The following is a 22,086-nucleotide window of genomic DNA, read 5'->3' as shown; positions in this document are numbered from 1 at the left end:
CAGTCCAGTTCTGCTCAGCCTTGCCAATAAGTTACACACAATTCAGATCCTTCAAAGAGTAATTGATTTTATCTATTAACCAAAAAACTACAACTGTTTCGATTTCGATTTCGAATTCGATTTCGATTGGTATTTATATTGATATTTATATCCAACTTCATGTTTAAAATTAAACTTTTCGAAAACCCATCGGGAATATAATTATAAACGAGCGGGGGAAGGAGAGAGAAACAGGGGCAGAGCAAAAAGGACCACCCAGAAAAGGAGGCGGAAGAACTGCCGCACGGGTTGATGCTGGCTTTCATCTGTGCGTGTGTTTTAGTACTGATTAGTTTTTTTTTCGGCCTTTCTTTTTATTTTTCCCCTTCTGTTTGGCTGTTTTTTGCCTGATTCAGAATAAGGTCACGTGCGAGGGCATGAGATGTAATTATAGCAGAGATATTTATCCGCATTGGAAAGGAAATGGTAGAATATATCTTCTATCTCCCCCACCCTCCCCTTGTGTACTAATTTTCACTTTTATATTGTATTGGTTCTTGATGTCTCTGTCGCTGGTGCATTCCAGTTATATCAGTATAGAATAATTTTGATTTTAGTATTGGGGGATAACTTATATGCACATACATACATACATACATACATACATACATATATACATATAATATATATACTTATAAACAATAATATTGAAATAGTGTCAAAGATTTTGGTTCGTTTACTGGATTGGGCGTTTAACGTGATCGTGTCATTTTATTTTATTTTATTTGTTCTTTATTTTAGTTGGGCTGGTTTTTATGTTCTTGTTAGTCTTCTAAAGAAACGTAATTGCTTGGGAACAGACCCTTTTCGCCAGTTTTTTCCAGTTCACCCAACCACCAGTCGTCGTCGACAAATTCAATGTTAACGATCTTATCGCCTTCAACAAATGTCAATTCGTTATCTTCTGCAGCATCGTAGTCGTATTCAGCAACTGCTGATGGACCGCCAGATTGAGCTGGTTTTCTTGGTGGTGGTGGTGGAACTGATCCAGCTGATGCTGATGCTGGTGCTGGTTCACCTCTTGAAGGTAAGACTGGTGCCAGTTCTTCTTCTTCTTCTTCTTCTTCTTCAGGTTCAGGTTCAGTGTTTCTTGAAGGAAGAGCTGGTGGAGGAGGGCCAGCAGCACCACCTCTAGATGGCAAACTTGGAGGGGCAACTTCCTCATCTTCCTCTTCTTCCATTTCCTCGTCAACTCTGACTGGGACTTCTTCCTCTTCTTCAGCGGCTTGTTCGGTTTCAACTTCAATTGTGTTTCTAGAAGGTAGGGTTGGGTTAGATTCAGTTTCGTCTTCATCCCACTCGTCGTTTTCATCTTCTTTTTCTTCATCTTCGTCCTCATTGTGCATTCCAGGTAACGGAGTGCCAAACTTTCTTGGGTCCATTTTGACAGGTTGTGTTGCTTCTGGCTGAGGCTTCGATATGCTCATTGGCTTGATCACTGGTGGTTCGGAGCTTGCAGAGAACTTCTCAAATCTTGATTTTAAATCATTAACGCCCATTTCTTGTTCATCGTCATCAATAGGTTCTTCTTCCTTTTGTTGCTGTTTCTGTCTATCGAAAGATGAAGATGGAGAGGTAGATGATTTATTTTGAGCAGCCTTTTTTTCTGCCCATATTTGAGCAGGGGATTTTTCAGTTCTGAAACCTTTTATAACTTTATCATCATCATCCTTTTTCATAAAGCCGGAGTTAACTGGTGGTTTAGTACCAACGACAGATGAATTGTGGACCAAACGAGGATCTTCCTTGGCCTTTTCTTCAGCTATGACCTTTTGTAAATCAACTTTGCCTACTGGCTTCCAACTGGATTGGTTAGGTTTCAAAGGATTTTCAGTTAAATCACGTTCTTCAACTTCCGGTTCGTCCCAGTCATCTTCAGGTTCTTCAGCTTTAACAAATTTTTTTGGAGGTAGAGTTTGGATGGATGGTTTATCTAATTTTTCAGGTTGAGATTGAGTCTGAACAGGAGCTTTCTTAGTGAAGATTGCTTTTGGTTTTGAAGAAGCAGCAGGAGCGGAGGAAGAAGAAGAAGAAGTGGATTGAATTGAGTAACGAGCACCTGCGGCGTTACTAATTTTCATTAAGAGATCCTTTTCGTTTAAATCGTCTTCATCTCTAGCAGTGACTTGGACATGGTAACCTTTTAATACGTTATTTGCTACGTCACCGAAGTTAGCAGCGAAAGAAGCTCTTGTTTTCATTGGAGCAGAGTCTGGACACCAACCGATCAATATATTTTTTTCGACGTCGGAACCAGGAGGAGAGACTCTTGCTAAACCGAATTGAACTTTTGTATCGTCAAAGGATTGTAAGAAATCGGTGAAACCGTTACCTAGCAAGTCTGCGTCGTATTCCTTGTTTGCATTTGGGGATAAGATCAACCAGGTAGTGTCAGGATCTGAGCCTCTTACGATTTTCTGGTAAGCATCTTCGATGCTTCTTGAGTGAGTAGTATAGTCAATTGGTTCTAAAGCCATGATCAAAGGATATATGTGACAATTTTGTTATGATTAAGTCTGTTTCTAGGATAGGGTGGTTGAGGATATGAATAGAGTGAGCAGAAATATATATATATATATATATATATATATGAGAGAGAGAGAAGACAAGAGAACTCAATTGTAATAACAAATTGTTTTAATTTCGGAGAGATACGATTTTGAATTATTCGTACATTTCTGGTACATTCGATGAATCAATTAATCGAAGTGAAATGAAACGAGTTGAGTTGAGTTGAGTGGTTCGAATGGGATTAATGAGGAAAGGAACTTGAAACGTTGAATAAAATTCAAAATTGAATAATTTTTGCAACCCTATTCTGTTCCGTTGGAGGGAGTGAAGCGGACCCCGGAATGGAAAAAGAACAAGAACAAGAACAAGACCAAGGTGAGACGGACAAGAGATGGAGAGAACGGGAGGGTGCTTACCCGGAACCATGACAGGAGCACGTGAACACACAGTCACATAACACGGAAGACAACAGACAGTTGTTTTGAGAGGTGGCGGTTAAACAACGGTGGGAGGGACATCAGGGTGTGTGGACAGATTTGATTACCTTTGATTACCTTTGATTAGATTTGGCTTGGTATTATAGAATAGTTCGACGTTATACCAAAGAGGTGTAGTTAGATAAGCAGCCCTGTTGTAGGAAGCGAGGATGCCAAACGTATAGTTGGATAGTTTTGTATCCATACAAGTGGTGTTTATCAGTGTCTGGAACTAGCGGATGTCAGATTGTACCAACAGAGACAGAGACGTTTTGACGACACAAACAGTACACATATCAGAATACAAAACAGACAATACATGTATGCTTGCATGTGTTGTCTGTCTGTCTGTCTGTCTGGTAGTGGAATCTCCCAATTCGGTTCGGTTCGGTTCGGTTCACTGGTGTTATACGTTGCGCTGCGCTGCGTTGCGATGAGCGTGCTGCCCCTTCCCCTTCCCCTCCCCCTCAAAACATGCGCGCTGTCTCTCTGTGTGTGCATTGGGCGTGGTGTGTGGTGTGTGGTGTGCTGGTTACGTACGAGATGACGTCGCTTGGCTCTTTGTGAGTGAAGAACCACAACCAGAAAAGGGTGCAGAGAGAGACAAATGAATGAATGAATTGAAAACATTACACGTTACCCCCACTGCGCCGTGTGTTGTGTGTTTGAATTTCACTTCACTTCACTTCACTTCATTCCATCTACCGTACGATACTATACAATACTATACAATACTATACAATACTATACTATACTATACTACATCATACATTGCATTACCTTACTATGCAACACTACTCTACTCACGTACTTAGAATTGTCTGTCTTGTGAGTTTTACGTTTTTACGTTTTTACGTTTTACTTTTTCACGTTAGAAGTGGTAAGTACCCTCTGCCACTCTTATCACTATCACTATCACTATCATTACCATTACCATTACCATTACTTACTATCAACAGTTTTCACTTTCACTTCTCTCTAAACTTTAATCCTTTCTATTCAAAATTTTGTCTTTACATTATATTAAATTGTGTTATACTATACCATACCATACCATACCATACTATACTATACCTTATTGCTTCTATCCCACTCCGTCCTGCAATCCACTCCAATTGAACTACTTCACATTATACTTCACACTTGGTACACCGATACCTACACATCCACTCCATCCTCTATCTTACTTCCTACTGCTTTGTGGTCAACTATTACACAACTATATTACAAAACTTATCTGGCTCCAATTCAATTATCATACAATTATACAATTGACCTCGCAATACTCAATTCAATTCAATTCAATTCAATTCACCCCTGCACACACACTTATGAGATCCCAAATGAGCAGAGTAGAAGAATTGTTAAGCGCAATCCAATTGGAATTCAACAACGTATCACAAGAAGTGCAATCCTTGACCATCCAAAACCAAAAAGATTTCGAACTAAAACTAAATCATCAAGTCAATGAATTACAACAAATGAGAAATACAGTCTACGAATTGGAATTGACACATAGAAAAGTTAAAGAATCCTACGAAGAAGAAATCAATAGACTGAAACTAGAAATATCCCAAAGAGATCACCAGATCTCTTCAATTAGCACATATCAACCACAAGATAATAAATCACAACAACAACAACAGGGACAACCTCCACAGATACAGCAACAACAACAACAACAAACAATACCGCAATATGGCGCCCCTCCTCCACAACCTACTTCAACTACATTCAGTGCAATCAGAGGTGATGCTACACATCTACCAAAATTAAACGCAATGCAAACGTCTCATGAAAACTCATTACCTACTGTAGCAGCTGCCGCCTCTGCAGCTGCCGGCGACCAAAAGGACTATGGCCAACCAACACAACTACCATCTGTATCTATACAAAACAAAGGTGCCAGTTCATGAAGGGAACAAATCCAATAACTCTTCTATATATATATATGTATTTTTATTTGGTTGGAAACACCCTCCCTCCTCCCCTTCCCCCTAAAGTTAAAGTTAAAGTCAAAATTATAATTAATCAATGGTTTTTGGAGCAAAGTTGAGGATATATACTATCGATAGATCCAGAGATGCAAGAGATCTAAGCCTAATCCATCAATCTCCAATCAGGATATAGGTGTAATTTGATAAATCGATACATTAAATTAAACTAAATTAAACTAAACTAAATTAAATTAAATTAAATTAAATTAAAAAAAGAGTAATTATAAAATATAAATTAAAACAGTCACTGAGTTATACTGAAATATTAAATTAATATCCACCAAAATGCATTCACTATATTGTTTTAACAAAATTAAAAGATTTATTTTATTTTATTTTATTTTATTTTATTTTATTTTATTTTATTTTATTTTATGTTAAGTTATGTTATGTTATTTTATTCTATTTTATTTTGTTTTACTTCACTTTACTTCACTTTACTTCACTTTATCTTATCTTATCTTTGAGAATAATCATATCTATCCTTTTATGATTAGGGTACCACACCCTTCTCAACCCAGCCTTTCCCTCATCACCACTAACACTTAAGTAAACCATTATTGTATACTATAGCTACCATCACTTATATATATCCTGAATCTAGAGCACCATCCCTTTTCAACAACAGGAACTCCCTCTCTACCGATCAATCGAATAGTATTAATATTAAATAAATCTAAATATCACAGACTATTTAACTATTTGTAATTGTAAATATAACTATAGAAAGAGGAATGATGAGATACAATATAATGAATATTTAAATTGAAATCAAAAGAATGATGAGATCAGTCTGATGATCCTGATGATGATGATGATGATGGGAAGCCATTTCCATCCCCACAAAGAACTTTGAAAAATCAGATATATGAATCACGATTATTTATTCTCGTTGATAGTCTTCTCAAGACCAACTGGATCAGCTCCAACTAATTTATCAATGATTTCACCATTTTTAGCCAATACAAATGTTGGCATTGCAGTGACTTCACAATGTTGTGCAATATCTGGGTTTTCATCAACGTCAATTTTATAAAATGAGACATTTGGATATTCTTTGACAAACTTAGATAAATGTGGTGCCATGGCTCTACATGGCCCACACCATGTTGCATAAAAATCAATCACCGACAAGCCATTCTTATTATCAATCAACTTCTGCTTAAACTCATTAAGTTCGTTAATTTTCACTATTGATTCATAGGATGATTTGAACCTATAAAAATTGTTTAACAATAGTAATTTACTGCCACTTCTAACACTGGATAACAACAACATATCTTCAATTATACACTCGAATACAATATAATTTCCCTGATGATTGCTAGATTCCCATCCACCATAAGTTGATTCAAACATTAAAACAACAATTATATTATAAATCATCATATTTTTGAAATATCGATCTATCGTCTTGTCATTGATATTATGACGAATTAGCCTGTTGTTCGATATTGAAAAAATCGTTATTCTAACTATAATTAGCTAATCAAATTGAAATGTCAATTTGTTATTTAAGAGGAGTCTGTTTAGTAGTTGTAATCGAATTAGTGCTGTGAATTGGGTTGTAGGTGTGGTGCTGATATTGCTATTATTGTTTTGATTCGATATTGGGAGCGTTAGTGTGAACTCTTTATATATATATACACATTTCTTTGTCTTTTGCCCTCTTTGTTTTAGTTCCTTTATAGCTAATTTGATAGAGTATATTGGGCACAATATATTGCATATATTTATCTTTTGTTGGGCTAGTATTGAGTAATTAATACTATTTATTGCTTTGGTTTTCAGCCCTTTCATAGTTTGATTTCACTTATACATCGAAGGAGAATAGCGTTTTAGTAGAGAAGCTTTCTTTAAATTACCAAAGTATTCTGCTAAAAATAACAACACAGAAAAATATATATATATATATATATAAATATAGTACCAAGGATTAAAACAGTGCAACGATGGAGACTCCCACCGATTCAAGGTTCCATTCTTCTGTATCGACTCCAGTTATGAATTCGATAAAGGAGGAAGATTCTCCTACCTCTCCAAAGGTCGATATGGATTCATTTTTCCAAGGTAATCATGCTGGTCCAGAATCACCTTTTAATACTACTAGCAGTCCTAAAAGTAATAATCTGAATAACCAACAATCAAAACCACTCATCAATTCCCCATTTTCAAGACCAAACTCTTCTTTTTACTCTTCCCAAGACGGCAATAATTCAAGTTCAAGTATAATCTATAACCCTTCCTTTAGTTTTGGTGGGTCTGGTGGGTCTGGTGGGGCAGACACTTCAGTGTCTTCAAACAATACCGGTGTTAATTCTCCTGTAATACAAGAAGGCCGTAGAGCATCTTTGAAGTATGTACCGACTATTCAATTGGCTCCTCCTCCATTAAGATCAAAGTCACCAAAAAGATCAAAATCACCTAGGAGATCAACATCACCATTAAGATCAATGTCTCCTGAAAACCGAAAGAAAAGACTATCGATAATTGGCAGTGATTCGAAAACATCACCTTTCAATTTTAATTCTTCCTCTTTGAAGCCACAACAAGGTTCTGCAGGAAATGCAAACTCAAGAGCATCGTTCCGTAAAGGTCACAGATATAAACATTCGTCGGTTTCGATGAATTTCTTTCAAGAACCTGAAGTTAAAGTTCCATTAAATATAGCCAAGGCATTACCAATACCAGATTTTAGGGATTTTTTATCTAATTTACCATGGCCAAAAGCATACTATCATTTAGGTATTATGGCTTCAGAGTTAGTCATGTGTATTACAGTTTTTGCATTGGGTCATACTAAATCGTGGAGCAATTTCATTACATTATCGCATTTCATAGTCTATGATATTATAGGTTCATTGGCAATTCTTTTTGCAGAAAACCTATCACAGTTTGAAGTCTGGTCTACTGGTACTATAACATTCCCGTTTGGACTGAATCGTATCGACGTATTATTAAGTTTTGGATTAGCAATATCTTTATGTTTTGTAGGGTTAGATTTGTTATTCCACATTATTGAGGAACTGATAGTTTTATTCGTTGAATTTTCTAATTCCACAGACAATCACGACGAATTAGCAACGCACATTCCACATTCACATGGTTCGAATATCCAACTAGGCAGCGAAAATGGTCTCAAACTTTGGTATTCGACACTACTGTTGAATTTATTATTTTCATCATTAGCATTATACAAGATATATTACGCTAATACAAATTCTAAATTAAAGACGAAAAATCCAATTGTTACAATTGCCTATACGGTATATTTATTTTTCTATCCCTTATTAGTGAATCGATATGCAAATATAGCGGATTATGTATCTGCATGTTTATTTGCCGGATTAATTATTATACACGGATTAACAATTGTTGAATGGACTTCAACAATTTTATTAATGGGGTTCTCTACGACGTCATTACCGTCCTTGACACTATTGGACATGGACGAACTGGAACAACCAAAGAGAGAGATCGATTCCAAGTTTAAAAGACAAGTCTCATTGACTGATTTGCCACAAACGATATCGAATAATGTGACGTCATCATCGTCATCATCGAAAATTTCAGAGAAATCCTCGACATCAAACAATCCAACTATAATCAAGTCTTTACTGAAAGAAAGGATAGAGAGTTTATCAGAATTTAAATCTAGATGTCACCTGGATTACAACAATCTATTAATATCAAAAGTAAACTTTCAAACGTATATCGTATTAATGAAAATATCCTTAAAAGGTGGTTCCAATAACGAAGAACTGGCTCTACGACTGGCAATAGACAAATGCATAAATCAAGTCCTACCCTCAGCAGAAGCAACAATAGATATAGACATTGTATAATCATTTCAATCAATACAGATACTCAAAAAATGAACCTGGTCTTTAAATAAACCCCACAATTGCTGTCACTTCGATCTACCGGTTTGACTGGTTTGACTGGTTCATTCTCTAGTTATAACAACGTATATAATGATACTTAATTCATCATAGTTAAAGATAAAGTTTCGTAACCGCATTAGCAATTCAATATCGCAGCGCCAAAAAGCAAATAATATAGCTGCATAAGAACACTGCTACCACCGGGGCCAACCTTCAACCTGAATCTAATATACCAGATGTATTGATTATATGTAAATAGATGTAGAGAATTATGTTGTAGATTTTCTACCGAATCGTTCATAATAATAGATTCTTTATTTATTTCCAAGGACATTCTTAATAAGTTGATATTGATCCAGTGTATTAAAGTATAAAATATACACCTGGGAATATAGTACATATGATAAGTGTCAATTAAGATCTCATCATTTCTTATATACATTGTTGGAAAAGTTTTCAGCGTCAGTAATACTTTCGTGTAAAGTAACATTTCTTTATCCTATATGAATAATGTCGTAATACGTCTAGATCACGTGTTACCTCATAATTCTGACAATTAAATATATATATTTATCAATTATACTCTCCCCACCCCTGCCCTCCTCCAACTACTCGGTCTCTTCCTCTTTCTCTTCCCTTCATTAGTCATGTGACGTACATCATACGAAGTCACATGACAACAACCCAAAAAAGACAAAATCACATGGTATAGCACGTGACCAAAACTTTCTTCATTAGCCTGCTAGCTTTGAATTTTGGAAACTGATAGGGGTAAAGAAAAAAAATGGAATAAAACCATTGAAAAGAAAAATATTGTTACTTACAAGGACCACCTTTATTGAAATTTGAAGTGGTATTTCAGGGTTAATTGATCTGTTACAGTGCTTAACAATTGTTCAGATTGCTTAGTGTTAATATATCCGTTGCAATTGGTGTGTTCTGAATTGTCTGATTTCTCTGGAGGAGTGCCTATCTATCAGGATAATTTTGTTATATATAAGGAAAGATATAACAGAAAGGAGAATAAGAAAAATATATATTCTACAATTATAATAAACCTAATAGTCCGAAAATATGTTACATTTAAGATCGCATAACTTGTTGATACAAAAGACTTTGTCAGAGGCTTACGAAGCCAATGAGAAAGGTGCTCCTTTGACATTGGATCGTATTGTCTCTGATTTTGATTATACTACTTTCCATATTACTAATACTCCTGACAACAAAGTTATTTTATGGGTCAGTATTAGGACAAAGGCTTGGCAAAGTGTTTTACAATGTGACCCAAACAATGGCTTGGTCTCGTTTTTACAATCCAAGTATGCTAACGCTGCTGGTGTATCGGTTTCTAATAACACAGAACCTGGTTACGATTTCACTTTACAAATTGATTTAAATGCTTTGAATCAAGATTCAATAGTTCAAGTTTCTCTATTGAAAACCATGGTTTTAAGCTTCCCATTCCATTTAGCTTTCCAAGAATTCGCTCAGCTTTGTACTTTACCTATACCAGAAGATGGTTCCTCAATTGATTCTAAAACCTTATATGCTATTCAACATAGAGACGATGAACAATTTTTCATCAAAGCTTCAAATGATCGTATCACAGTTATCTTTGAAACTGTTTTCCAAGATGAAACCGATAAAGTTTTGGGTAAAGTTTTCTTACAAGAATTTGTTGATGCTAGAAAGAGAAACCGTAGTATCCAATCTGCACCACAAGTCCTGGTCTCTCATGAACCACCATTAGAATTACAAAATCAAAAAACCACACGCAATGTCCAAGCTGACTCAAGTAGAAGATTTATAACATTTGTTCTTTTCCCACGTCATTTCCAAACGGAGGAATTACAATTTTCATCAGTTTCCCAATTAACTTTATTCAGAAATTATTTCCATTACCACATCAAATGTTCAAAAGCTTACATGCACTCAAGAATGAGATTCAGAGTGGATACATTTGTTAAAGTTTTGAACAGAGCTAAAGTAGATGACGAAGAAGAAGATAACGAATCTGAAACCCAACAACATACAAGAAGAACTATCACAGGTAGAAAAATGGTTTATTAAATGAAAAGTAAATGAAATGAAAACAAATTAAGAAAATATATACACTATTTCCCCTTAGTCTGCATTTGATTAAACTAATTTAACAACAAGAAATTATAATTGTATATGTATGTGTGTGTGTGATTGGGCGTGTCTTCTTCTCTCACCCGCTCCCCTTCATTATATATAGTTTTGTATATTTACTACGTCATTCTTGACCTTTTTCTGTAATGTACTTTATATAGTTCAAATCAAATGATTCAACTAATGATACTCTAAACAATTCTGTTATATCACAATATGTGAATACGTAAAACATAATTTTCCAGTCACCTGTAAAGAATATCAAATCAACGATGATCTCGATCTTGTTGCATTCGACATCATCATGGCAACCATTTGATTTCAATGATTCGATTCGAAATGAAGGAAAAATGAAAAATAAAGGTTTTAAGATAAGCATTAATACGTGTTCGATACTATTTCAAATGGATAAACTTTATTTCAACCTTTAATTGTTCAAATTGGATCTGTTCCATTGTTTGTCAGATTTGTATTCAATCAAGGATCATAATTATATGATAAACCACTCTGGAAGATGGTTGTATCACTGGATGAAATTTTAGGTTTTATTTATGTAGTATCATGGTCGATATCGATGTATACACCGGTGGTAACCAATTGGAGACTTAAATCATCTAGTGCAATTTCATCAGATTTTGTAATTTTAAATACTGTTGGATATTTTTATCTAACTATTTCATTATATTTACAATTGCATTCTTGGATGTCTCCAGTTAAAAACTATGAATTAAATACTATTACTGAAGATGACATCTCGAGACCTAAAGTGACAGATTTCGATTTAATTTATACTACTCATGGATTGATATTAAATTTGGTGTTATTAAGCCAAGTACGTTATCCAAAGTTATGGAGATTTAACTCTGAGAAACATTCCAGAATGAAACCAAGTTATAAGAAATTTTTGATATCTTCACTAACTGTATTTGTTTTAATTACAATACATTTCTATTACGATATTCAAACCTATGGTTGGAACAACAATGATATTTTATCGTATTGTAATAAATTATTCACTTTAAAATTATTCATGTCATTAATTAAATATATTCCACAAGTTAAACATAACTATGAAAGGAAAACTATGAAAGGGTTTTCGATCAAAGGTGTCTTATTAGATGCAGTTGGTGGGATTGCATCTCTTTTACAGTTAATATTAGAATTATATTACGAAGATGGTTTCACATTTGTCATATTCATAACCAATTTTGGTAAAATTGGACTAGGCTTGGTAACATTAGTATTCGATTTTATTTTCATATCCCAATGGAGTTTATACAGAAAGATAAAATGATATCAATTGACTTTAAAATTCATATATACACATGTCTTTTACGACCATCCCATCCAAATGTAGAATCACTACTGATCGATTCAGTAAAACCTTAATGAACTTCAATTACAACGGAGAACTAATAACTCTTTATAGGAATATATAGACATAGACTTATATATCCAAACTAATAAAATAACATCATAGAATAAGTAATTTAATATTTACAAAAATATACTGATATATAGGAAGAGGCTTTAGGATTTTAAAGTATTTTCTCATGAATTATATGTGGAACAGGAGTATTATAAGCTTGTCCAAATTGATGATAATTATAGTTAATAGTTTTTTCTTTATGATTAAAATAATGAAGAGGGAATAACAAAAGATAATAGAGATAGGTAATGAATAGTATAAGAAAAATTCCAAATGATTCAATTTTTCCTTTTAAAATGCAAAATTATGTTATATTTTAGTATTAATTTTTTTTCTGAGGGAGGAGGAGAATGGGGAGGGTGGTTTGATACTTAATATTCTTATAATCCCAATTCATTAGACTGGTTTGAACGATATTTATAAGTCTTCTTAGTCACAAAAACATCTGATAAAGCATCGTCATCAACAAACCATGATACACGGCCAGCAGCACCTTCATTGACGATACTACTTGGCAAACCCTTTTCTGGTCTTTCCATAATTGTTTTCAATACTGGGGCTTTTGTAGCACCTTCGACAACGAAGGCTAATCTGTGAGAATGGCAGATGACTGGGATTGTTAGAGAGATTCTTTCAGTTGGACCTGAAGGAGCACCAGTGACAGGCACGACCCAAGCTAATTTTTCACGTAAATTTTCTTGAAAGTTTGGGAATAAAGAAGCAATATGCCCATCAGGAGCACAACCTAATAGGAATAAGTCAAACATGGGTAATTTGACAGAATCCCTACCTGCGAAACCTTTTATTAAAATCTTTTCATAATCATCGGCACATTCTTGTGGATCATCTATCAGGCTTTCATCAATATGGTAAATATTTGGTTTACCGAATTTCTCAGTTTCTATCATATCGAAAATTTTTCTTTTAGCTAAACCATAATTACTGTGTTCTGATTCGAAAGGAACCAATCTTTCATCTGCAAAATAAATATCCCACTTACCCCATTGTACATCATCTCTCTTCAACAGACCTTCATGTAAAACTTGAATCAGAGAACCACCAGAAAGAGCGATTTTAAATCTTGGATCCTTTTTAGCTTTGCTAAATTTCGAACTTCCTGAAACTGAGGATAAGCTTTTAGTTGATTTTACAGCCGAATTATTATTTTCCTTGTTCAACAATTGAGATGATTCCGATTTAGCAAAATTCAAATTACCTGCAGGAACAGTACTACTTGAGTTATTGCTATCGTCATCATTGTTGACACTGTGTAACGAGATATTAGAATGTTTTCTATCATTCTTTACATTTTTCAATAGGGCATGGTTTTGGGCGTATACCACGTAGTCAGCAACAGCATCTGCCACTTGAGAGAACTCATGGAAGGCATAGATCTTAGGCACAGTAGTAGTCATAATTAGGTATTAATAGGGAGCAAAGCCAATGTAAGTGTAAATTAAATAAGAAGGACAAATAAAAAAAAATATTTTTCTACAGCGAAAGTGTATATCTAAACAAATTGTAATAGCAGTTGAGGCAATCAGTGAAATATAACGAATTGGACAACAAAGATATGAGAATCAGACTAATGGTTTCTAAAGCAAATATAAATCTTCAGATGTAGTATAGTATACTTATTATCTTTCAATTAAGTAGCTGGTTGTGGTTGACAAAACTTATAATTCTCTAGCAATTGGGAATTGATTTGGATATAACAGAACTCTACAAAATAGCAACCTTGAAAAGCAACAAACCTGGAAGTAATATAACCGATTGGAAGCTTCGATGGTGAATTGAATATCACTTTATATTTTCACCTTTGGGTTGAAGATTAAATATGTTGAGTTTGGCTGAGGTTGATGATTTTTCAAATAGTTCGAAGATTTTGAAGGGGCGGGGAGGCAGGGGGGTGTTGAAGGGGGTTCGTTAAATATGATATAACATGTGAATATCATGTGATGTAATGTTCTTGAGCCTATGTTCAACTGAGAAGTGGATCGTTGTTATGCATACATACAGATATATATATATATATATCTGTATAAAGGATATGAAACATTATGATTGAGATCGAATCAGAGCAGATCATATCAGAACCTGCTGAAGGGTGAAGGGAAAAGCACAAAGCACTTCTCAAAGTATGATAGAAGTTATTGTAAGTGATAGATTGGGTAAGAAGATTGTAGTCAAGTGCTTGGAAGAAGATACGGTAGAAGATTTTAAGAAAATGGTTTCATTACAGATGGGTGGGTCATCGTATAAGAAATTGGTATTGCAAAAGGGTAATTCTGTGTTGAAGGATCACATTACACTCGAAGATTATGAAATACACAATGGCACACATCTGGAGTTGTATTATTCCTAGATAGATATTCACGATATAGTCCAGCTGTATATGTAGATAAAATGCGTGTGTGTGGAGGTGTTGAAAAAGAATAGATAATGCTCTATGGAAGCGGAATGAGCGTCGGTAGACTCTGAACGTATGACTTTGGAGACTCCCTCCTCCTTAGTACACATACTTATGGGTCATGAGATTATAATGTACAAAGGACATAAAATGTGTTCATTCGTAAAAGACATTTAGCAACTAGACAAACATAAGTTAAACGCCCAAGATACATGTTGAGTATTTTTCAGTCAACCAACACGGACTATTGTATCTGTTTTTATAGTGAAGGTAGTATTGACATATATCTTAACTAGCTAATGTTAGCCAACACAATGATGGTAGCACTATTTAGATCACAAACAATGTATAATTCACTAATTTAAGAGTGTATAATTATAATCCTTATAATATGATAGTGACCATGCTTGTGTATGAAGATGCACATCAAAGCGTATATACATGTATGTGTGTATTGCGTCATCTGTTAATGTTATCAATCTTGTGTAATAATAGCCAATCACATGCCATACACGTGACTACACCGGGTAATACATCTTAACTCAAAATTTTTACCATTTTGAATACCAAAACCAAAATATATTTAAAAGCCCATACTAAATCCACCCAGATCAAACCTACAATCGAGTATCCAGAGACCACCAGCAACCTACATATATCATGATAAAGAGTGGATCAGCTGCTATTAAGATAGTGCCACGCAATCGTATTGCATTTACAAGATTCCAATCGTCTTTGCAAAATAATGTCGACAACACTACAATCGACCCTCAGATTGAAATGAAGGCAAGCTTTATTGAAAGGTTGAATTTCTTTGAGAATGAATTTGTTAGTAATAAAGAACCTATATTTCCAACTACCAAAGATATTTCAATCAATGATTTGGTAAGCAATTCTAATAAAAATTTCAGACATTATTCCGTTAAAAGATCGATTAATGGGAATTTACCTGTATATTCTGAAAAGATTAATGGAGGATCGAAGATAATTACAGAAATTAGAAAAATAAATGGCAATATCAATCAATTTAAATTAGAATTACAAGAGCAGTTACCAAATATTCCAAAAGATAAGTGGGTTATCAAGCAACAATCAAATAAATTAATCATATACGCAGATGTTGTAGATATTGTTAAAAATATTCTTTCGAAAAAATTTTAAAATATAATCAAACATTCATACATACACATAAACTCATATTTATAAATACATATATAAATAGTTCATTCATTTGTAAATAGTAATAATAATCAACCTTATCCTGAGCCTTCTCCCTAATCTTCATATATAAGAAATATATCATCTCAGGTACATTTTGAAAAATTATTTATCACTTATTAATAGTACCATTTTTAAAGTTAAAGAAGCAATACCAATACAAGGGAACGACTTGGGGTTTTATTGGAAACTGGATACATACTTCTGCACCTATGTCAGCTTTGAAAGATTTAAGTTATAAGGAAGATGAAGATGGTGAACTTCCATCTCTAGTTACTGGCACTGAATCAAATATTGTTGAAATTTTAAATAATACTAAAAGTGATGGTGGTATTAATATCATCAGTGAGAATAAATTATCAAGAGCCAACAAACAAGTTGAAGAATCAGGAATCATTATCAATAATGCTTCCTCGAAGACAAGTACTTCAAAAATTCCAATATCAATTATTACAGGCTATTTAGGTTCAGGGAAATCGACTTTATTAGAGATGATTGCAATGAAAGGTTCTGATAAAAAGATTGCAGTTATATTGAATGAATTTGGCGATTCGAGTGAGATTGAAAAAGCTATGACTATTAGAAATGGTTCTGCATCTTATGAAGAATGGTTAGATTTAGGTAATGGTTGTCTTTGTTGTTCCTTGAAAAATATTGGTGTAAAAGCCATCGAAGATATGGTGACTAGATCACCTGGGAAAATTGATTATATACTCTTAGAGACATCAGGTATAGCTGACCCTGCACCAATTGCCAAGATGTTTTGGCAAGACGAAGGTTTGAACAGTTGTATTTATATCGATGGTATTATCACTGTGTTGGATAGCGAAAATGTATTAAAGTGTTTGGATGACATTTCACCAGAGACTCACTGGCACGGTGAAAAAGTGATAATGGAGAATAATTTAACAGTAGCACATTTCCAAATAGCAATGGCTGATCGAATTCTACTAAATAAGTTTGACAAAATTGAAAATGATCCAAACTTCATTACAAAAATTGAAGATAGAGTCAGACAAATAAATTCAATGGCACCTATGTATAACACAAAATATGGAGATACACCAATAGACACATTGTTAGACCTACATGCGTACGACAATATCGATGTAGAATCACAGATTAACATTGCAAGACCAACATTGCACGATCCAAGAATGAACACAGTAACGCTGACATTCAGGCCATTGAAAAGTGAACTTGAATTCCAAAAATTCTTAAAACAATTCCTACAAGTATTGCTATGGAGAGATTTTGGAGTAGTATACACGGAATCAGATAGGATTACACATTTTAACGATACCAAAGATTGGGAAATCCAAAGAACAAAGGGTCTCATCATAATCGAAGACACCCAAAGTCCAAATTCAAGTCCAAATCTAAAAGTAAAAGTAATTCAAGGAGTAAGAGACACATACGACGTACTACCAGGAACTGACGTTTCAAATAACACCCAATGTAAACTAGTTTTCATTGGCAAATATCTTGATAAAGATAAAGTTCAAAAGTTTCTCGATGAAATCTTAAACTAATCATTCTAAACCCTACAAAAATAAAAGGAAGAAAGTAAAACAAAAAACAATCCTTACAAACCACATCCCACCTGATCTACGATACGTTCTCAAAATGCATTTGTATACCTTTATATAGCTTACAGCTCTGTTCATGACCATCTTCTTATTACTGACATAACAACATCACCAATTTCAGCTGGTTACTGGGGGCACTACACTTTTTTCACTGGGAGGTGAAAAAAAAAATTAATATATAAATATAAGATATAATTTAGAATAGAAAGTGAAAAATTCTGGTTGTGATAAGGACAAGATAAGTTGGTAAAGAAGTATAATATCGATTGATTGAGAGGTACTGTACTGGTTCAATTTATTTAATTGTTGTTAATTAGTTTGTTCCCTTTTATTTTGTGGGGGGTTTTCCTGAATTGATTTAAATTTTTTGAAGGCAAAGCAAGCTATTTCAGTTTTATACGTGTACTAAATACAATATCAAGGAACCTTTTTTAGTTTTAAGCCCAGTTGGTTTTCAGTTTATAAGACTAGGGATTTGTGATGAAATTTCAAACTTCTATATATAATGTTGGGTATCCTTTGTATGGTGCCAAGTTTTTGAATGGACGGATTTTGTTAGTTGCTGGTGGTGGTGGTGAGGGCAATAATGGTATTCCTAATAAAATCACTGCTGTTAGGATTGATTTCAATAAGAAGAAAGTGTTGAAGAGATTTCGTGAGATAACTCTGGATCCAAACGATGATTCTCCGACTACTTTGGATGCTACTAATGATTTGATTTTGGTTGGTTGTAATGAGAATAGTGAAAAGATTAAAAATGGTGAAGGTAATCATCATATTAGGAAGTTTGTCTATGAAAATGAGCATTTGAAATTTATATCTGGGATTGATCTTGACAATTCTAAAAATGCTGAGGATTACACCAAGTTGATCTACTTGAGCAAAGATGCATCGGTTGGTGCTATAGCTTCTTCGGCTATACCAACTGTTATTAGAATCATCGATCCAAGAGATATGTCTGAAAAATATGAAATTGAAACTGGACATGATGTGAAAGATATGCATTTTTCTCCTGATGGTAAAGTCATTAGTTATATTACTCCTTCGACTTTAGAAGTAATCTCAATTGTCACCGGGAGGTTCATTATTAGGAAAACTGATTTCGATAAAAATTGGATCTTATCAAAAATTAGATTCTTAAATGACGATACTGTCTTGTTGGCAGCTTCTTTGAAAAAGGGAAACGGTATCATGATGTCAAAGATAAGCTTGAAAAGTGGTAATATCACTATTTTGAAAAGTAAACTGGTCACTAAAAATTTTAAGAGTATTACCTCAATGGATGTTGACCTATTAGGTGATTTAGCTGCTATTGCTACTAGTGACAACTCAATTGCGATTGTTAAATTGAAAGATTTGTCCATGGGGAAAACATTTAAGCAAGTTCATAATTTTGCTATCACTAAAATTACTTTTTCTCCTGATTCAAAATATGTCGCAAGTATTTCTGCCGCTAACACAATCCATGTAATTGACATCCCTGCAAATTTTGCTAACTCTACTTCAATTTGGCGTAAATTATGGGTCTTGTTTAGGAATTTTGTTCTTATTGTTGTATTGGCGTATGCTTCGCAAATTGCCTATCAAAATGATCTTCACAACAAAATTTACTTATACACCAAGGAAAAATACATTGACAAGTATGACAGTTCTGCTTACTTTGTATTAAATGACCTTTTGAAACAAACTACCCTAATTGGCAGAGAATTGAAGAGTTCATCCACTACATCCTCTGTTGTCTCTTCCAGCTCCAGTTCCAGTTCCAGTTCCAGTTCCAGTTCCAGTTCCAGTTCCAGTTCCAGTTCCAGTTCCAGTTCTAGTTCCATTCCTACTTCCATTTCTGAAGAGAAAGTATCAATTTCTACTTCTCCATCTACCTCTTCATCTATGGTCACCTCATCCGTTTCCACTCCTTCTGAGGTAGAAGAAGAAGAAGAAGATACTTCAGAATATACTGGTGCTTTTGATGAATTCGATAGGGACGAATACATGTCTTACACTGAAATCATTGAAGATATGAAGTCAAGCTCTGAATCTGAAGTTCTAAAGGGATTGAATGAAACTCTTATCAAAAAAGAAGTTCAAGAGGAAACTGAAGTTGAGAAGACTATTGAAGACAAGACTGATTTACCGGAAGAACCATCAACCTCTTCTGAGGTTCAAGAAAATGTCGAGAGTACTGGTATTTCAACTACTGAAAGTACACCTGTTGAATCTATTTCTTCATCTACTAACTCTAGCTTAGAAATAACAGAAGAAATTGAATCAGAAGCGGTTGATTTAGAAAAGGAACAGCTTAGATTACAAAAAGAAGAGGAAGAAGAACTAGAAAGACAAAAAGCTAAAGTTTTAATGGAATTGAAAGAGAAGGAGAAAGCTGCTCAAGCCAAAAAAGAAGAGGAAGAAAGAATTATAAATGAAAAGATAAGGTTAGAAGAAGAAAAGGAAAGGTTAGAGGCTGAAAAGGCAAGGTTAGATGCTGAAAAGGCTAGAAAAGAAGAAGAAGAAAGAATGGAAGCGGAAAAATTAAAGCAAGAAGAAGAGGAAAGAATCAGACTTGATAAATTAAAGCAAGAAGAAGAGGAAAGAATCAGAATTGATAAATTAAAGCAAGAAGAAGAAGAAGAGCTTGCTAGAATTGAGGTAGAAAAAAAGATTCAAGCTGAAAAATTAGAAGCTGAAAGACTTAAGAAAGTAGAAGAAGAAAAATTAGAGGCTGAGAAGCTTAAAAGGGAAGAAGAAGAGAGATTGAAAATTGAAAAGTTGAAATTGGAAGAAGAGAAAGCTAAATTAGAAGCAGAAAAGATCAAGAAAGAACAGGAAGAAAGGGCTAAACTAGAAGCAGAAAAAGCCAAAACAGAAGAAGAAGAAAGGGTTAAACTACAAGCAGAAAAGGCTAAGAAAGAGGAAGAAGATGCTTCGAAGACCGATAATTCTATCAAAGAGCAAAACTCTAAATTAGAAGCCCAAGAAGTTGAACCAGTTTCCGATATCAAAGAAAATAGTTTAAACGAGAATAAGGAGTCAAGTAGCACAACTACAAGAGTTGAAAAAGAAGAGGTCAAGTCAGAAATTGCCTCTTCCGCTGAAATTAATACTAATTCAAATTAAGAAGCATTTTAATCTATCTCTAAACAGATAATATATTAATCTATCAGTGAGATGAAATATGGGGAATTATAGATGATTTGTTTATCCCCAAATTAATTAAAGTAGTTGTGTATTATAGATCATTTCCTTTGTTACTCGATACTTTTCGACTCTTACAAATTACTAAATGCACATAGATAATATGGATGATATATATATTCTCTAATATTCGCAAATATTTATCCGTATTCCTCCTGTCCACTCTCCATACCTTACAGAAGTGTATGTGGGTCTTCTTTGATGAAGATAAATCAATGGAAGGCATTTTTGTTACCACCACTGTCATTAACGTATCTCTGATATAAACTATTGATTTTGTCGACTTCGAGAGTAGTGATTAAGATTTCAGAATTCTGTCGAAAGATCTTGTTACGATGTTGTCGTAGATCGCCAACATTGAGAAATTAGTAGTGGAACTATATGTCATTATTACTATTATCTGATATACGATGTTTCTTGACAATATAATAAGAGGTGTTAAAGGTCCACTTCATGATTGATTCTTTCCTATTGATAAAAATTTAATGTCTAATCGGAAGATGATCTACAAATTTACCTTTTCGAGGTTCGAAATTATTCATAATAAATAGTCTCTGTCATTCACACAATGATAGTTGGTATAGCTAAAATCGATTTACTGGAACTAAATGTTGTTCATACGTGATATTAATTGTGTTATATCTTTATATTGGTAGTTTTTAGAATCTATTAAATAGGTGTATATATAACTTTTAGAAATTGTTTTAGTCTGATATTAGAAAGTAATAATCAATTAATACTATAATTTTTGACCTGTTAGATGATGGTGTCCGGTGAGTAATGATATGGCTGCAGTTCAATAAACGTTACTGTAGGTATACACAGAAACTAGTAACAATATATCCGCTAAAAGTGATCCATTCAGTTAACGTATATACATATATATATAGCAAAAGGAATTTAAGAATTTTTTGATAACTGAATCGTAAGCTTTTTAGCTCATATAGGTAGAGATGCTTTTAACGGTCATGTATGGTAGTGAAATATGCTTCGTATTCATTGTACCTTACTTCTATATAGTTTAGCTTTATGAAATACTATATATATATGGCTATTATTTTTCTAGAATCATATGATCATTAACCTATTATAGATAACATCCTTATATCTAGTCGAAACCTCATTAAAAGAAGGTAACTTCTTAATGTTTTTTATTTAGATATAAATAGAGGAATTAAGTCAAGAGATACTTTCGTTCTTTAAAGATAATT

At 33.9% G+C, this 22,086-nt stretch overlaps 12 protein-coding genes across 12 annotated transcripts; 8 read left to right on the top strand and 4 right to left on the bottom strand.

Moving 5' to 3' along the window:
- Positions 1–803: 803 nt before the first annotated feature.
- Positions 804–2,516, bottom strand: ABP1 (Abp1p; the record flags this gene model as incomplete). Its single annotated transcript, XM_001642481.1, has 1 exon — positions 804–2,516. The coding sequence occupies one exon, from the start codon at positions 2,514–2,516 to the stop codon at positions 804–806; it is 1,713 nt and encodes a 570-aa protein (XP_001642531.1).
- A 1,841-nt stretch (positions 2,517–4,357) lies between these two features.
- On the top strand, positions 4,358–4,942 carry Kpol_325p11 (uncharacterized protein; the record flags this gene model as incomplete). The annotated part of the gene is made up of 1 exon (XM_001642480.1): positions 4,358–4,942. The coding sequence occupies one exon, from the start codon at positions 4,358–4,360 to the stop codon at positions 4,940–4,942; it is 585 nt and encodes a 194-aa protein (XP_001642530.1).
- Positions 4,943–5,902: 960 nt separating this feature from the next.
- TRX3 (Trx3p) lies at positions 5,903–6,412 on the bottom strand (the record flags this gene model as incomplete). Its single annotated transcript, XM_001642479.1, has 1 exon — positions 5,903–6,412. The coding sequence occupies one exon, from the start codon at positions 6,410–6,412 to the stop codon at positions 5,903–5,905; it is 510 nt and encodes a 169-aa protein (XP_001642529.1).
- A 563-nt stretch (positions 6,413–6,975) lies between these two features.
- On the top strand, positions 6,976–8,868 carry ZRG17 (Zn(2+) transporter ZRG17; the record flags this gene model as incomplete). The annotated part of the gene is made up of 1 exon (XM_001642478.1): positions 6,976–8,868. The coding sequence occupies one exon, from the start codon at positions 6,976–6,978 to the stop codon at positions 8,866–8,868; it is 1,893 nt and encodes a 630-aa protein (XP_001642528.1).
- A 175-nt stretch (positions 8,869–9,043) lies between these two features.
- On the bottom strand, positions 9,044–9,397 carry Kpol_325p8 (Tkp4 protein; the record flags this gene model as incomplete). Its single annotated transcript, XM_001642477.1, has 1 exon — positions 9,044–9,397. The coding sequence occupies one exon, from the start codon at positions 9,395–9,397 to the stop codon at positions 9,044–9,046; it is 354 nt and encodes a 117-aa protein (XP_001642527.1).
- A 584-nt stretch (positions 9,398–9,981) lies between these two features.
- On the top strand, positions 9,982–10,977 carry ARC35 (Arc35p; the record flags this gene model as incomplete). Its single annotated transcript, XM_001642476.1, has 1 exon — positions 9,982–10,977. The coding sequence occupies one exon, from the start codon at positions 9,982–9,984 to the stop codon at positions 10,975–10,977; it is 996 nt and encodes a 331-aa protein (XP_001642526.1).
- Positions 10,978–11,554: 577 nt separating this feature from the next.
- ERS1 (cystinosin-like protein ERS1) lies at positions 11,555–12,334 on the top strand (the record flags this gene model as incomplete). The annotated part of the gene is made up of 1 exon (XM_001642475.1): positions 11,555–12,334. The coding sequence occupies one exon, from the start codon at positions 11,555–11,557 to the stop codon at positions 12,332–12,334; it is 780 nt and encodes a 259-aa protein (XP_001642525.1).
- Positions 12,335–12,849: 515 nt separating this feature from the next.
- Positions 12,850–13,884, bottom strand: Kpol_325p5 (6-phosphogluconolactonase; the record flags this gene model as incomplete). The annotated part of the gene is made up of 1 exon (XM_001642474.1): positions 12,850–13,884. One exon carries the CDS (start codon positions 13,882–13,884, stop codon positions 12,850–12,852), a length of 1,035 nt encoding a protein of 344 aa, XP_001642524.1.
- Positions 13,885–14,609: 725 nt separating this feature from the next.
- HUB1 (ubiquitin-like protein HUB1) lies at positions 14,610–14,834 on the top strand (the record flags this gene model as incomplete). Its single annotated transcript, XM_001642473.1, has 1 exon — positions 14,610–14,834. The coding sequence occupies one exon, from the start codon at positions 14,610–14,612 to the stop codon at positions 14,832–14,834; it is 225 nt and encodes a 74-aa protein (XP_001642523.1).
- A 705-nt stretch (positions 14,835–15,539) lies between these two features.
- Positions 15,540–16,040, top strand: IMG2 (mitochondrial 54S ribosomal protein mL49; the record flags this gene model as incomplete). Its single annotated transcript, XM_001642472.1, has 1 exon — positions 15,540–16,040. The coding sequence occupies one exon, from the start codon at positions 15,540–15,542 to the stop codon at positions 16,038–16,040; it is 501 nt and encodes a 166-aa protein (XP_001642522.1).
- A 269-nt stretch (positions 16,041–16,309) lies between these two features.
- Positions 16,310–17,629, top strand: ZNG1 (GTP-dependent zinc transferase; the record flags this gene model as incomplete). Its single annotated transcript, XM_001642471.1, has 1 exon — positions 16,310–17,629. The coding sequence occupies one exon, from the start codon at positions 16,310–16,312 to the stop codon at positions 17,627–17,629; it is 1,320 nt and encodes a 439-aa protein (XP_001642521.1).
- A 537-nt stretch (positions 17,630–18,166) lies between these two features.
- On the top strand, positions 18,167–20,797 carry Kpol_325p1 (uncharacterized protein; the record flags this gene model as incomplete). The annotated part of the gene is made up of 1 exon (XM_001642470.1): positions 18,167–20,797. The coding sequence occupies one exon, from the start codon at positions 18,167–18,169 to the stop codon at positions 20,795–20,797; it is 2,631 nt and encodes an 876-aa protein (XP_001642520.1).
- Positions 20,798–22,086: the final 1,289 nt, after the last annotated feature.

Source organism: Vanderwaltozyma polyspora, genomic scaffold (genome assembly GCF_000150035.1).
Source record: "Vanderwaltozyma polyspora DSM 70294 KpolScaffold325 genomic scaffold, whole genome shotgun sequence".
Taxonomy (NCBI): domain Eukaryota; kingdom Fungi; phylum Ascomycota; class Saccharomycetes; order Saccharomycetales; family Saccharomycetaceae; genus Vanderwaltozyma; species Vanderwaltozyma polyspora.
The sequence above is the reverse complement of the archived record's forward strand: the minus strand, read 5'-3'. Positions and strand labels throughout refer to the sequence as shown.